The sequence below is a fragment of the Planococcus citri genome, chromosome 3, assembly GCF_950023065.1.
Source record: "Planococcus citri chromosome 3, ihPlaCitr1.1, whole genome shotgun sequence".
Lineage (NCBI taxonomy): Eukaryota > Metazoa > Arthropoda > Insecta > Hemiptera > Pseudococcidae > Planococcus > Planococcus citri.
Window position 1 is genome coordinate 42,542,204 of NC_088679.1, and position 16,722 is coordinate 42,558,925.

The 16,722-nt window shown below is 31.4% G+C and overlaps 1 protein-coding gene across 2 annotated transcripts in view; it reads left to right on the plus strand.

The window, feature by feature from the left end:
• The window catches only part of LOC135839491 (uncharacterized), a 96,813-nt gene that overhangs the window by 63,373 nt on the left and 16,718 nt on the right, over nt 1–16,722 (plus strand). For both annotated transcript variants that reach the window (XM_065355545.1, XM_065355546.1), the window contains one exon: nt 4,025–4,239. In XM_065355545.1, the coding sequence (XP_065211617.1) occupies nt 4,035–4,239 (205 nt within the window). In that variant the 5' untranslated portion in view covers nt 4,025–4,034. The remainder of the gene's footprint in view (nt 1–4,024; nt 4,240–16,722) is intronic.

The window sequence follows — 16,722 nt, forward strand, 5'->3', positions numbered from 1 at the left end:
ATTTTCATTCAATTCGGATGGGTAATTGCTGAGTAATTGCAATTTTAGTTCATTATTTTAATGCATTAAATCCTAAAAAAGGGAAAAGGGGACTTGTAGAACACCTGCCGCTCATTGTACCCTGCTATACCCCCAGTCTATTCCATCACCAGCTGTGTTTCATTGTACCCTGTTACACCCCCAGTCTGTTAGCTGTAAATTCCAAGTGGGCGTGGTTTGGTGGGGCGTTTACCAAACAAATATATTATTTTAATGCCCTTACCCTCGTAGCAAAGTTGTGGCTGAGTGGTTAGGGCATGTAGGTAGGAATAGGAAATTTAGGGACCCAGGTTCGAATCCCCGTGAGGTAAGTAGGTAGGTGACGGATTTTTCGTAGGAAAATTGGATAGGTAAATGCTTTGGAGTTACTATGTAGTACATGGTAATGGGGCAAAAATAATGCTGAAACTGAGTTATGAATTATGATATCATTTGCTAACTAAAAATTCATTTCATTAATTTTTTGTCTACCTATAACCATAAGTATAAAGTAAGAATTACTTGACATGAATAATTTTTTCAACGTTTTACTTATAATTTAAAAATTACTTCAAAATGAGAAATTAAACTAATTTTTGTACAATTGAAACATGTAATTTTTATTATCATGATTTAGTAAAAATTATTAAAACAAAATGATTTTTACTATTGGTACCTATAGCAAAATTTATTAAAATGATAAGTTTTACTATACGATTACAGTAAAAATTATTGAATGGGATCTGGTACCTACTTAATTGTGAGTATTTAGTTAAATTTTTTTGTAAAAATTACCCATATTTTTTTCGTGTAATAGACAATGCAAATTCTTAACATAGGTATTTTATAAGATTTAGAATAAAAAGCAAGTTCTGAAAATTGGTTTGAAAATTTATAAATTTGAAGACAATGGAAATTCTAAAAAAAATAATATGAAAAATTTGTATTTAGAGAAGCTGAGAATTCCAAAAATTGATTAAAAGTTCTGTAAGTTGCAGGTAATGTGAACTTGAAAATTATATGAAATAAGTATTGTAATATTTATGAAGAAGATGAGAATTTTGAAAAATTGGAGGCAATGTGAATTCCAAAAATTGAGTAAACGTTTTACAATTTGTGGACAATATGAACTTGAAAATTGAATTTGAAATTTTTTAATTTAAAGACAATAAGAATTCTGAAAAATTATTCAAAATTTGACTATTTAGAGGCAATGTGAATTCTAAAAATTGATTGCAAATTTCCTAACTCAGCAGCAATGCAAAATTCTGAAAATTTATTGAAAACTTTATGAAATTGTAGCGATGGGGAATTCGGGAAATCGATTTGAAATTTTGTAAATTTTAAAACAATGCAAACTATGAAAAACAACTAGAAATTTCTTAATTTAGAAGCAATTTATAAATTATTCTGAAATACCTATTGTAATTTGGAAAATATGAAAACACTGAAAAACAATTATTATTTTGAAGCAGTGAGAGTTTCAAAAATTCTCATCACTGTGACATGGTTGATTCACTTATGCACTACCTAGATGTAATAACGGTTATAGCTGTAGAAAAGGCAGCTAGCTACGCACACTTTGCAGCTAAGCTGTCTAGTTTTTTTTTTTTTTGAAAGATGAACAGGGAACAACTTACCTACAACGTGAAATAAAATAGTAAATTCATGTTCATAGATCTCGAAATCAAAATCAGACCATGTTGGAAAAAAAACTATTTGGGCACATATACTTATTTGAAAAAGAATGTAGCTGAAAAGAACATTCATGGAGAATAATGACCATCGGGTCTTTTTACTTATACATCACGCTCGACAGTGTCAAATTTTCATCCTTACCGTTCATTTTGAGAGCTTAAAAAGATTCTAGATTGTGCATTTCACTTTTCCAGTTACTGAAAGAAAAATTCTCAATGGCATTTTTATCAATAAGATCGCGATAGACTCAATAATTAACGGCTGAGAAGATAATTTCCAGTGATTTTTTTTCTTCGTTTTACTCGCCTCTCTCATGCTCAATGATCTTCAGTTCATCGCTGGTAGGATTAACTCAAGAAATGATGTTTCTTGTCACTGAACATGATCATTAAAAAGTTGGAAGCTTTGCAGCATTGATCAATTTTTTTTGACCAAACATTCATTTAAAAAAGCCAGTCTCCTTGCCTTTTTAGAGCATATGAAAATTTTCGTACATAGAAAAAAACGAAACATTGGTTGAAAATGAACTATTTTATTTGTGAATGTTTGTCTTTGTCATTTTTAAAATTATTGGCAATTCTCGCGCGGTGTTTAACTTATTTTTTGATATGCTAGCTCCCTCACTCCCACTTTCAGTTTGCCAATTTAAAAGTTTTAAATTTTGAAGTGCATAGGTTCAATAAGTAAGTAGAGTAAGTAGGTAGGTAATTATAGTTAAATTGTATGAATCGAAGAAAGATAAAAACTGAGTTGCAGGGAGTGAAATTTTTATTGAATAATTTTGAAAACAACTTTTATTCTACCTTACTCTTTTCCCTCATTCAAACATCAAAAAAATGTAAAGATCGCGTCCATCACATAAATGGTTTATCATGCTAAGTATTTGAATAATTCTAATAGGTACTTACATCTCGTCTACTTAGAAAAAGATGTAAAACTGAAATGAAAGAAAAAAAACTTTTAATGTAGGTACCTAACTTTACGTACAATTGATTGTTTTCATCATTGCTTGAAATTAGATTACTTTTCTATTTCATTGTTGGTTTTTTTCTTACATACTCGTACTACACGTATTGAATTGGAATTAGAATTTTTATTCGAGACATTACCTACTATCAAACGAATAAGCAACGAGATTAAATAAATAATATCGCACACAAATGAAACTGCTATATGGTACCTTTAAGCATACAATTCAGGTCAACGCAAACCAGCAAGAAAAAATTTTAGTATCCCTTATTTTCATACTCGAACAAATCATTTGAAATGAAAATATATCGCCACGCTTCCATACCCATCGTACGGAAGCAAAAGAACGATGTAAAGTAAGATGAGAGAACGCGTATACGTAATCATGGTTTGCAAAAGAAACAAAAAATCTTACGTGTAATATTTATTTATGAATTACATTTTGTCCGTTTTTGTCGAGAAAAGATGACTAGAAGAATTTTATAGGAAATTATAAGATAGCAAAGGCGCAGTAGCTCATTTTACAGACATATAGATATAAGAATTTAAAAGTAATTTTTTGTGCTTTTTTTTCCTATGCTGCAGAATAAGTAAGAAAGTTTTAGAATGCGGGACTGCTATGGAAATATAAATAATTCATAAATGGGGCGCAAAAACGTAGAGAAAATATTCTCATAATAAATAATATTCATCAAGTTTAGCACGCTTTTTTCATATTTGAACTCTTTTTGGATTTTCTTCCTCGTTTAGCAAGTTTTCCGTATAGATTTTTTTTGGTCAGTGCCATTTTTATTTTATTTGTTATTATTATGAAGAAGACTGTGACGAGGGATCTGGGTATAAAAAAAAATTGCTCCGCTAATAATACATGTAAGGGTCAAGAGAAAGACCCAGATAAGTTATTTTTTCATCGGTTTTTGAATTACAATCGAATGTAGGTAAGTATTCGAGTTATAGGGAAAATGGATGAACTGGGGCTATTATTTCAGTATAATGATCATTTTATATACCTTTGCTGAAAAACAATATTATTTCAATTATCATCAGAAATGATACCCAAACCTGTTAGGTAGTAAAAACATTCACCGTTGTTCACATTTCTTCGTTTGCTACATTACCTACCCTTTGTCCCTTAACCTATACACATAAATGGCTGAATGTGGCAATTGTAAGTTATTTTTTTGATAGAAGTACAACGAAATGAAAATCTCCACTTTCTTGCATTTTGTACTTATTAAGTAAATTATTTATTACTGAAGGATAATGTTTATAGTACCTACTATAAGTAGCATTTGATAAAAAAAATTGCTTTAAATTTATTTGTTGAATTATGTTGCAGATAGAAAGATATGATCGGAGAAAGATTGATTTCACTGATGGTTACTTCTTTAATAATATATACTGCTTCTTCAAAACTAAATATTATACAAGCTGTGCCTGATTGTCGTATATCAGAATTTCACTGCAAAACTGGAAAATGCATTCCTTCAGACAAATTTTGCAACGGAATAGACGACTGCAGTGATAAATCCGACGAACCACCATATTGTTCACGTGAGTACCTAATGCTAGGTGCTTAATTATTTAATAGCATATACTTACTCGTGTAACAAAATACTACTCAAATAGAAACTACCACATCCACACTGATTATTATTCAACTGCCATAATTTATTTTTACTCTGTCGACCAAAATTATGAAATTTTTATCTTCTTTATTCAGTTCAATTTGACATTCGATTCGAAAAAGTTTTTTATCATTTTAAAATTATCCACCAAATTATATGGCATTCAAATGAAATAAAACTAGGATTCAATAATTATAATTACCTACATGGGTAATTGTAAAAAATACCAAAAAAAAATGATATTTTCGTCATTTGAAAAGAATGAGTGATTCTGATTACATATTATGTACAGGCACTAGGTACCCTACACTATTACTGCATGTCCCAACTTCTCAGTGTTAATAAAATTGCATAACCAGTTTGCCGTGAAAAGAAAAGCACTTTTGTTGATGAAGTTACAAAAGTGATTCGCCGTTCGCTACTACATATGTTTAAATATTTGAACATCCACCTTTAACTGGTCGTGATAGAAGGTGCTTCCAAGTGAGGGATAAACGCATCCGAGTCTTTAACATATGAAAAGTATTTATACGAAAATTATGAAATGGAACTCGAGACAACAAATCTCAAAAAAAAAAAAAAAAGGAGGTTAGATTAAGATTGAAAACATAAAATACCTTATTTCATTTGTACGATTATTAATTTAAATTATTAATGAGTTTATAACAACACGTTTTTAACTCAATTGCAATTTTCTCCAAAGGATAATTCAAACCCAGAAGAAAATCGCCATAAACTTACCTGAAAATCAATTAGAAATACTTTTGAAGCCGTTTTGTAAACGTGTTCCCGGCGTTTAGATTTATGATATGTGAATGGTTGCATGGCACTGGTAAAATTCAGATATTTTCTTCCATTTTCGAAAGGGTATACTAATCCCAAATGATTTAGACACCGAAAACGTTCAACATTTGGTAGGTGATGATTTATTTGCTCTATGGGGCAGTGAATCTTTCTTCTATAGTACATATACTATGTGCACCAGTATACATTGACGTGTATATGTATGTATACTACACACGAATACCTACACACTCGTATGTAGTAGATATGTTGAGAATATATACCTACTGCACCAGAAGTTTAAAACATCGTAGTGTATACGATAAATACATGTTTGATCATTGAAGCACGCAATATACTTGCGAGTAATGACTTAATATTTTATCTGATAGCGAGATGGGCTTACATTACTCGTTATAAGTCAACTTCTGGGTACCTACACTTATACTAAGTAAAGGTATATCTATCAATGTAGACATTGTAGGTATTTTTTGAAACTTCGCTTTTATTTTTTATGCCATCTTACTTTTCAGGACCAAATTTTAAGAAAATTTGTTTTTTTTCATTACTTTGACAGAATGCATTACTTGTTTGATCTCAACTTTCTTGGTACTTATATCTCTTTTAGTATACCTATCATTTCTTTATTACACGATGTATAAAGCATATCTAGCTAGATGAAGTTTTATCTGCATACCTACCTAGTTTGTATCTAATTTCTCGGTTACTCAATAGATAGGTACCTATACCCATCTGATTTTCCCGGATGTTCGATTTGTATAAAATAAAAAAATGTAGAAAATGCTGGTACTTCTTTTTACAACCAACGAATTTCTGCAACATAAACATAATTTTTAATGAATATAGACAAGAATTTCGTTGTAATATTTTTTCGGAAAAACTTTCATATTAACGGAAACTAGATAAAAATATACCATTGCAGTTGTTGCGGTTACGGATGTTGTACGATGTTCCTCAGGTACCTAACATGAAATAAAAAGATTTCACATTATTTTATAAATTTTATATACATGAATATCATTATTGCATAAGAAGTACCAACCTTAGTCAACTCGTTCATTTTAATAGGTAGGTATACCTAATAGTTTTCAAATACATAACTTAGGTACCTACTACATAATTTTACTTGTGGAAATGGGGTTACTAAAATTATGTATGGTGAAGGTGATTGATGAATCGATATCTACATGTAAATCATATTATGATAACTGATAACGTGATAACATACCTAACATAGATCTCTGCATTATTTCTCAATTAAATATTAAGGAAGACTTTCAGAATTTTAATTGCTCCATTCATAGTCAAGAAAAAAACTATACATTAACAACAATTTTTCTGATTAAAAAGTTTTAAAAATACGTATTCTTGTAACCAAAAAAAAACAAATTCTTTTCTAAACAGCATAAAACACATTTTTTGACCATTTTAATACTTAATGATGGGTAAATATAAACCCGTCAAAATTTGTTACCTATTGAGATAAAATAGATAATAATTTGAACCTTGAAAACAGTTTTGCGGAAACGTGATAATTGTGTAAAACGGAAATGTCCCTTGTTCCGAAATCGTGCAACAATAGCCGAATACACATAATACGAGATGTGAATTATAATCTAGGCTATGGCTTGACTTGTAAAAGTTGTTTTCAAAAATGTTTCGTCGTGATGTTTTTGTTTTGTTTGGCTGGTTTGAAACAGCTTTTGAAATACCTACCTTCCAACTTGAATGAGTGTTAGAAATGTTTCATTTTATTCGCGCTGTTAATATCCGCTATTGCCAAGGGTTGAGTTACCTTTTATTTTTTCGTTTGTTTTGTTCATTTTCTAACGCGATAACTCTCGTGAAAATGAACAGATCAAACCTAAAACTCGGTAACGTAAGTAAATTCGTTATGACACCCTTTGAAAATTATCAGCTTTTGAAACTGTAAACAATTAATTAGAGGAAGAGGTATAGTTGGCATTTGATAAATGGGGTTTTGAGGACGCTAAATACGATTTTTTAGACCTGTTTGCACACAGCTCCGAAGTTAGCTCAAAAGAGAGGAAAAATCAGCATAAACCACGAAATTTAAAAAGTTCAATAGGTACCTTACATAGTCAGAAATTAAGCTCAAAAGAGGTGAAGAGGGGGCACAAAACATGAAAAAATTGATGGTGTTAATAAAATTGCATAACCAGTTTGCCGTAGATAATAAAATTTTTGTGTTAATATTTGAATTGATTAATGTTTTATTACTTATTAGCATTCGACTTTGAATTGAGTGAAGCCAATGTGTGAAGCATGAAGCTTTCGAGAATGGTAAATTTAATTGTCACATCTGTTTAGTCCACTGGCCCAAATTTAGCCCAAAAAAAGGTTAAGAGTAGGTGACGGAAAAAATGACATTTTTTTCTTCGGGAAATTTGACACGAACTGACGAACATCAATAAATAAATCAAACTCAGAACAAGAGATCGTAAAACGTAGAACTTTAAAGAATTCGACAGTGTTTTTTTTTTGCTTTGAAAACTAAGAGCCCGCCCCCCTCACGTACACGCGGATACAGGCTTAATTGCCTAATTGGTATAGCGACATTAACTATGACAATTTAACAGCTAATGTGAACAGCAAAGAAACTTATACGTGCTTCACAAGAGCACATGAATGCTTCAGATGCCTACGTTTTGTACGTAGGTAGTTAAACGTAAGCGAAAACGAACACGCGAAACGTTTATTTTGATTGTAGTAAACGATACAAGAAAACGCTTGAAAGCTTTACTTTGAGATATTTTTCTCTTATATTTTCCGCAAGAGGTAAAGTTTTAAACAACATTTGTCACCTGTCAAGTCGTACATGAATTACATAAACGAAAAAAAAAAGATACGAAAATATCTTGTTAAACCTCTTTGGCAATTTGAATTTTCGTTCAACTTTTAACCTTTATTTTTATCGGTGAAAAGGTACCTACGCGATTTGAGAGCAGGTCTCATCGTTAATTCGATATACCGCTTTTTGACTAATTATCTCGGCTAAATCCGGTAGGTATCTACCTGACTCTTTGAACTAGGCACGTTTGCATGGTAAATACAAACGCGATGTTTGTTAAAAATATACGTATCGATGCACATTAAAGTGGATAAATATTTTAACCAATTTTTTTTCGTAGGTAGGTATTGGAAAAATAACCGCACAAATGATCCAATTATATTGCCATAATTTTCAGAGAATTTTCAACTCTGGTAGATGAACGTTGAAATGCGTATTTTGTTCGTCAATTAATATGCTTTCAAAGTCGAGTTCTTAATTACAAAAAAAATGTATAAATGAGATTTTCTTCGAAAATTATTTCAGTTCCTCATTTCATTTTAAATTCATTTTTTTCTTCTGTTAGTTGAAAATGATTTAATTACGAAAAGTATTACGAAAAGAACAGCGACGAAAAAATTATTTTTCGGAGTGATTAAAACTTTCAAAACAAAGCAACATGTGGGTGCGAATTGTTGAAACGTGAAACACGACGACGATGAGCTCCGAGCTCGTAAACGACGAAAAATTAAAAGCAGGTTTCAAAAGAAAACGCCTAGGCCTATAGAATGTAAGAAGAGCAAATTTATCAAGCAACGAAGGTTTTCAATTTTCGACGAAACGCCGTTCGGCAACCGAGTAGATGACAAAACTATTGGGAATACTAAATCTCGGTTTCATTTTAACAGCACTTCGTGTGTAACGTCGCCTTCAAGTAAAGTATATCCCACCTAAGGACGGAATAAATTGAAATAAACGCTAGACCTGCGTTTATAAAAATCTTCCCAATCTATATTACGAGCTATTTAATATTACGATATATTGGTATTTCTATCAAGCCTTAAACCATGTTATTGATGTAGACGTGTTCACTTTGATTTTTGTAGGTTTTTCTTTGTTAAGCTTTGAAAACGTTTGAGCTTTCGCTACTTTATTTCGATATATTTCCAGTCACGTAACAAAAGGTATGTACGGAAAGACATTTCCTTAACGCGACGTGCAAAAATAAACGTACGTACCTACCTACCTACCTACCTACCTATTTCTATATACGTACGTTACCAACAAAAAGACCTAAACTATTTAAAACTTGAAAGAAAAATAACGCAACAGAAATTGAAAATTAGAAAGAAAAAACAAAATTAAATGCATAACCGATGCTCGTTCGAGAAATGATTTTCAAGTACCTACTTATAACTTACAACTGTAAAATTTACTTTAAAAAATCAACGTTATATCAAAACTTTACATTTTTTTCTCTCTACGTTTTCAAAGGAACGAGCTATCTACGCGTTGCTGTTAAAGGTCTAAATCTATATGATTCGTTTTCAATTTTCATAGGTACCTACCTACATATGAAGAAAACTCGCCTAGAAAGGAAATTTTCTTCGAGTTTTGAATGCGTTAAAAACTTGTTCGATGTGTTTATAGTACGTACGAGCTATTCTCAGTATGTACTTAAGCGTTTTGAAAACTTGTCGGCAAAAATCGCACGAAAAGATGAAAGTAAAGGGCCGTTAAAATGGAGTGTAAAATATCCGTTTCAATAAAAGATATGCGATAAAAACGCCGTAGAGACAACAAGATGAAGAATAAAATAGGATGCTTAAAGAAATAAGACGACGACGATTTTGTGGATACGTGCTGAACAAGCCTGTCATTAAATAAAACGATATCCCTTTTGTACGTTCACAATTGACCGGAATTTCAAATATTTCAGTTATTTTTCCATGGTTCGAACGAAATTGATGATCTTTTATGGAAATTTTTCTGTCGTGTTTACCTCTGTCCACGTCTTGGATCTTCATTTTAAAGGCGTTATTCGCTTGACATTTTTTTTTCTAAATGTACGAACATGTCGGTGAAGCAAAGTAATTTTTAAAAAAATCAGTGCCTATAATTCAATTTGTGAGTGGATGTGAGGGAATGAGCTTCGCAATATCAATTTTGGAAATATTACAGGCTATTATACAGGGTGTCCTATCAAACATTTACCATTAGGTACCAACGAGTATGTTGATTTTTTTTAAACCCATATTTTCAAATAAAACACGTTTTATTTGTTGTAAAAAAAAAGCACCTCCACATCTCTGCAGAAATACTACAACCTTGGATTCGGGGAAACGATATTTCAAATCAACTCAAAATGTAACCATAATTTTGAATCGAAATTGTACTCGGCTAACATAACCGTGTGATGTTGTTTCGCCTTCAAATCGTAGTACCCATTTCAAAGATGTTAATAAAATTGCCTAACCAGTTTGCCGTAAATATGCAAATTCATTCTTGGTGACAAAACAAAAAATGAAATCTGGTAATTTGCCTGATTTCTTTCAGTTCTTTCAATGATTTCTCTTTGATGGCCTGGTAAAATAGCCATCGTCATTTTACTCTTGATGTATGTACAGTGAGTGGAGAGGAGGGAGCCTGGGATTTCTCATGGATTTGCGAGTTTTCACAAAGCTGTTGAACTTTAAAGGTTCATATCACGAAAGTAAAGTATAAAATCCAACTCCTAATATACAAAATTAAAACAATTTTTATTATAATTTAATGTAAAAATTTTTTATCAAGTTCTAAATTTAAATTTTTGTTAAATATTGAATTATAAATTCAAGACCCGTTGAATATGGAACCGATTCGTTTTGTTGAATTCTAAAAAAGAACAAAAATATAGTACATATGTACATTCACATTTGAAATCAATATTTAAAATTTAAGCTCAACTTATTACATAAATGATTAATTCAGAAGTTAGAAGCTGCCATTTAAGCATTTTAAAAATTGCAGTGAAGAATTTTCAAACCCATTTTAAGCAAATCTACCATATTTACAATGTGGAATCTCAAGCTCAACACCATTAAAAAGCACAAGGACACTCATTTCTAAATTTTAAGTAAGACAGACGTTTAATTGGACGTCGCGTCGCATGTGCAGCCTGTGAGGCCATAATCAACAAAAAAAAAGTCAGAAAATGTTGACCAAATTCGGTGAGAAAGTCAACTAGAAATAATGTTGGCCTCGCGGAGATGTTCCTGGAAGGGAGATAACTATGGATCATCGAAGAGAATGCATTCTTGAGAAAATCGTAGTTCGGTATCATGCCTGAAACTAAGGGAATATTTCGGAAAACAGTGGTGCTAATTTTTTTTATCACTGTTGTCAAATTTGAAATCGTGAAAAATATCGTAGCTAAAAACTCATCAAATTTTTTCAAGTTTTTGAAATTGGCAATAAATTTACAAAAAATCGGCAGAACTGTTCTCCAAAATGATTCCCTCGTTTCAGAAATACTATTTTTCGGTATTTTTTGGCACATTCAATTCGAGTAGAAAATGTTTTCTAAACACGAATTTAGCTACTTAAAAATGGGTGATTTGTTAATCAGATTTTGATGGCAATGACGTAAGTCAAAGCAGAATTTCAATCGCCATCTTTCGAAACAAAACTATTTCTCCTTAAACAGATCGAGTAATGTCTAAAGTTGACAAATTATGATTTTTTTTTTAAAAGTAGGTACCTACACTTTTTTAAAGGTTCCATAACTATCTTCCCTTCAAAATCACTTCTAGATCTAAACAATTTTCTGGATGACTTCCAACTCAAAATACCCAAAGGCCTCCTCTAAACTTGATTAAAATTTTCCAATTTTTTTACCCCGGTCCGCCCTATAATGTAGATAGACACTGGTACCTACATATTATTTACATATGTATGTACCTAAGTATTTGCCTACTTGTCTGGTTGCTTACGTATCCAAAATTCTACTTATTACCAACATTACGAGTGTCAAATACGTCGTGATATCAGTAAACACATTGAAATTAGAACTATCCTGGTATAGCAAACAAATTATTCTCGAAACGAATAACACGAATTTCCACTCGATGAAATAAGACTTTCGCACGGGTGGAAATTCTCACCGATGGATTTATTGTCTACGAAATTAGAATAGAAAAGAATCCTCGTATGTAGGTCTTTACAGTGTTTAATGTGACGTCGATTCACCCTACACGAGTACATTTTAAGAAGAGAAAAAAAGAAAAAAAAAGAAAGCAGTGTTCTCCTTATATAGTTTGGGGTTGAGAAACTGTCAATTTGAGACCTGTTAAAATACCGTTGTATTCCGCTATAGGCTTTATACATTCTCTATGGGATAAACACTTGATTGGTTTTTGTTTGAACAGAAAAAAATACGCACACACACACAAAAATTGGACCATCTAAGACGACATAATAAAAATTGTATACCCCTTGAATTATAAACAAAAGTGGATAGCGAAACCTATTGACAGTTTTGCACGGCAAGTTTTGAAATCGAGATATTCCGCAAAGTCCGAGTTTTTTTTCTGATTTTCTACGTTTTCCCTATCCAGTAGGTATACCTACATCTCTTACAAATGAATCAAAATACTCGATGTGACGTTGTGGTCGCATTATTATTTCACAAACGTGAGGTATACAGGGGTTCATTTTCAGTATTTTGGAGCCAAAAAGGCCTGCTCTTGTTTGAGAAAATTGATAATTTCTTTCGTTGATGAAAAGCTTGAAAAGAAATACATAGGTATCGTCGTAATTGCTACGAAGCATAACCCTGAACAACGTTTTCAAAAATGAGCGTTTATATTCTCGAAAATTCTAATTAAATTGCTTTATGAAATCAAGCAAGCATAAAATGAGTACACCCGGCGAGTACTTTGAGTAATAAAATTATTTAGATATAGTTATTCAAATTTTTTGTTATTTTTCCGTTCTAATTTTGAAACTTACTTAATCCATTTCACGATGCAGACTTGAATAATGTATACTTATTTATATTGAAAGAAACGATTTCTAATCTGTTTATCCAATCGATATCCAATTATGAATTTTCGCAACGAGTTATACTTAACACAGTTTCGGTCTTTCGTATTTTTAATGCGTATTATAGTAATAAGTTTTTAATTTTTAATTGGAATCTTACCGTATTTTTTAATTGTTACAATATCTGGTTCAGTTAAATGGTTTCTGTGTGAGGTAATCCTTTAAGCTGCAGTATTTCTTTCTTCTCTCATATCAAACCCAACACAAAAAACCTTTAAACCCATCAGTTTTTCGAGTTGAGCAACTCGTTAATACTTATCAAGCTTAATTAATTTTGTTGCATTTTTTTTGTACAGCTTCAAAAAGAAATTTAGTTAGATGCCTACCTCGTACTTTCATATCTAAAAATTATATCACCCACATAATCAATTTATCGAGAAAAAATAGGTAGGTTAGGATAGTAAAATGGTTGGATGCACTGCAACTCAGGAATACCTTATAAACAAATTATTTGTTGTACATTTTTACCCCAAAACGTATCCGGACTGGTAGCTCTAACTTGCTCTAATGATGTTCTATCCCTTAAAGAGGTCTCTCCTCCTCTCCTGAAAGTAGTAGGGCTGGAAAAAATCTACCTAGGTTTTTTTGAATATTTTATTTTTTCAAAAATTCCAAAAATGAACTTCTATATTTGTAAAATTCTGGTTGAAAAGGTTATATTATAGGACATGTTCTTTGAACCCAGCGCCACGCTGGGTAATTTTGTTCAAATCAAGGTGGGTCACTTCAAGTGGTTCCCTCGTATGAAAATTCCAATCAAGAGTTGGTCAAATTTACTACCTTGCCTAATGCTTATACTACACAGTACTTAATCTCTTATTTGATACTTTCTGTTTCGCCTTACCTACTTTCAGAAGCGTATCTAAATAGGTACATGACTACATGTACACTCTTATGATACGCGTGTATGTTTTCGTGGTATGTACCTATTTGACACATTTGTAGATACCTATAACTTTGTTAAATCGCTAAAGCTACATTCAGTACATTAGACTTGGTAACTTTTATTGCAATATAAAGCGAAGAATTAATCGTCTATAAATATTACATAAGTTGAAAGCGTGAACTTTTACCAAACCAGCACGTCTATTGAATAGGATGTTGAAGCTCACCTACTTAAGTTAGTTAAGGATATATGTATTAGGTATAGCATCAACGCCAACTAAACTAATAGAAAAGTAACACTGTAGGCCAATCTGTGATCTATTTTAAATCGTTCCAAATAGGTATTAAGGATAAAAAGTTGAACGGAAATCACTGCGCTTCAGCGAGTTGCAAATTCGTAATTAACGTTTTGCAAATTTCGAGCGTAGGGTTCGTTCATTCGCTCATTATACTGAGTGCTTCGCCATATCCAAGCTTCTACCTACTATTCATTTCGTGGTATAAACAACAATACGAGCACATCATAATAAATGACACGAGATTTTGAATATGTTCTATCTATCTAGAGATTCAAAGAGGTAAATTTCTAACTACCTCAAGTTTGGGGGAAAATATTGTAAAAGAACAAAATTCATTTGTTTCGGTTCGCGAAAATTTACATTTAAATAAAACGCAGGTGGAAACTTTTCGAAATTTTAAAAACACCCTTTTGGTTCGAAACGTAATCGAGGCATATTTTCCTGTAGTTTAACGGTTGTTCAAATTTTAATTATCATTCACAATTCGTAGTTTTGGCGAAAATTTCAGCCGTTAATTTCACATCGTGCGATATTTTACCCTTACGCGACAATATTTCTCGTAAATTAAAATTTTTTTCTTTTCTGTTGCCCTTGTTTACATCCAATAGTAATGAAATACTGAATGTTCTAAATGTACGTGTACGGTATAATAAGCATTTTCACTAGGGTATTTATATCCCTTCGCGATGTAAAATTTCACACTTAGTTTTACTTTTAGAGGACTATCTACCCAACCACCTTCATAATTCAAAAAAAAAAAAAAAAAAGCGTAGCAGGCATCGCCTTTAGCAAAGTGCCGAATTTTTATTTATGAAATTCCGCTACCCCCAATGATCCCCGTGAAATATTATTGAGAATGGTAATGAATTTTGATTCCCGAAAAATAAGAATCTAATGTAGGCAGCTATTCCTAATAAGCTCAGTAAATACTCTAGTCTAGGTGTAGGAAAATTAAAGAAAATGTTTTAAATAGGAGGGGAAAATGGGAACCCAAAATGAATTGTTAAAATTGATTTAAATTAAGTATGCAATTTTATGTACCATCAAATGAACCCCATTTACCAATTTTGACCGAATTTCACGAAACGGATTCGAAAATTAAAGTATGTAGTACGAGTTTTAGATGCGCGAATTCGTTCACATTTTGTGTACAATAGTCGTACTTTTTGAAGAAAAAAAATCCGGCTAAAAAAACGGAACAAGGGCGTTATTCGAATTGCCGCTATTGTTAATTCTGTTCCTAACTTAGAAAAAATATATACTTTTTCCCCTCATAACTACCTTTATATTTTTTACATTACCAAAGCAAATTTTCCCTACGAAATGATTTTTCATTTTATTTATTGGTCTTCCTTCATTAAAAAAATGCTGCGAGTTTTTTTAGTCCATTTTTTTCATCCTGAATTTTACTCGCAACTTTTGTGTTTTATTTCACAACGAACAAGCCGTTGGAGAATTTTTCTTCTTCTTCAACTTCTTAAGAATAGAAAGGTGTGTAATACGTTATAATTTTTTACATTTTCATTTTAACCGTTGTAATGCTTATTTCATGTATTTTTTGAATAATTATCCTTTTTGAAGTGTCCAATTTTTTAAAGCTCGAATAATAATCGCGACGTTATGGTAGGTAATTAATTTTATAATAGTTAATAATTTTATCATATTCGTTCTTATTATTACAATATCTAAAGTACCTATCTAAAACGTCGTGAAAAAAACAAACAAAAGAGTAGAGTGAAAATAATCGAAAGAATACGGCAAAAAACCATAACATTAACAATAACGCTAGTTCATTATTACTGTATATAGGTAGGTAGATAGGTAGGTACCTAACAAAAATACCTTAATTATTTATTAAGAAAATACCAACTCATGTACAGTTTGAAAATATCGTTATTCCTTTCAAAAGACTAAACTAGGTACTTGAAAAAGGTAGACCCAACTAATTAAAGAAATGTTGAATACCTACTCATTGCAACATAAGCATCTTTTCTCAAGTAGGTAATTCTAATAAAATAAAGAAAGAAATTCTCATATAATGCCTAACAAGCTGACATCAAGTCTTAAAGCCCATACCTATTAGAAAATAAAACATCGAAATAGGTACCTAAAAAATTTTCGTTCTGAATATTAATTCAATGGATATTGCATTAACAAAAAATACCACTTTTTCATTGATACCCATTGCAATTCTATTGTTGGTTACGACACGACGGCAGATCATGAGAATAAAATATACGGACATAATTTCACGATTCACGACTCGAGAGTTGAAAAAAAAATCGTACCTACCTATCATTTAAATAACTCGTAGACGTTGAAAAATTTCATTTTTTCACACCCATTAACTTTTTTTCAAAAAAAGAACTGTGATAAATTTTGTGAATTTATAAAATAATTTTAATTTTCAGCCCATTTTAGAAAGAGAGAGAGTGAGAGAGTAATTCGAAAAAATGACTGTTGAGCATTGCGTAGGTCTGCTTTTGAAATGAGACGTGAAAAATTTAATTTACAGTTACAAGTTTGATGTTTGCATTACAAATTCTGG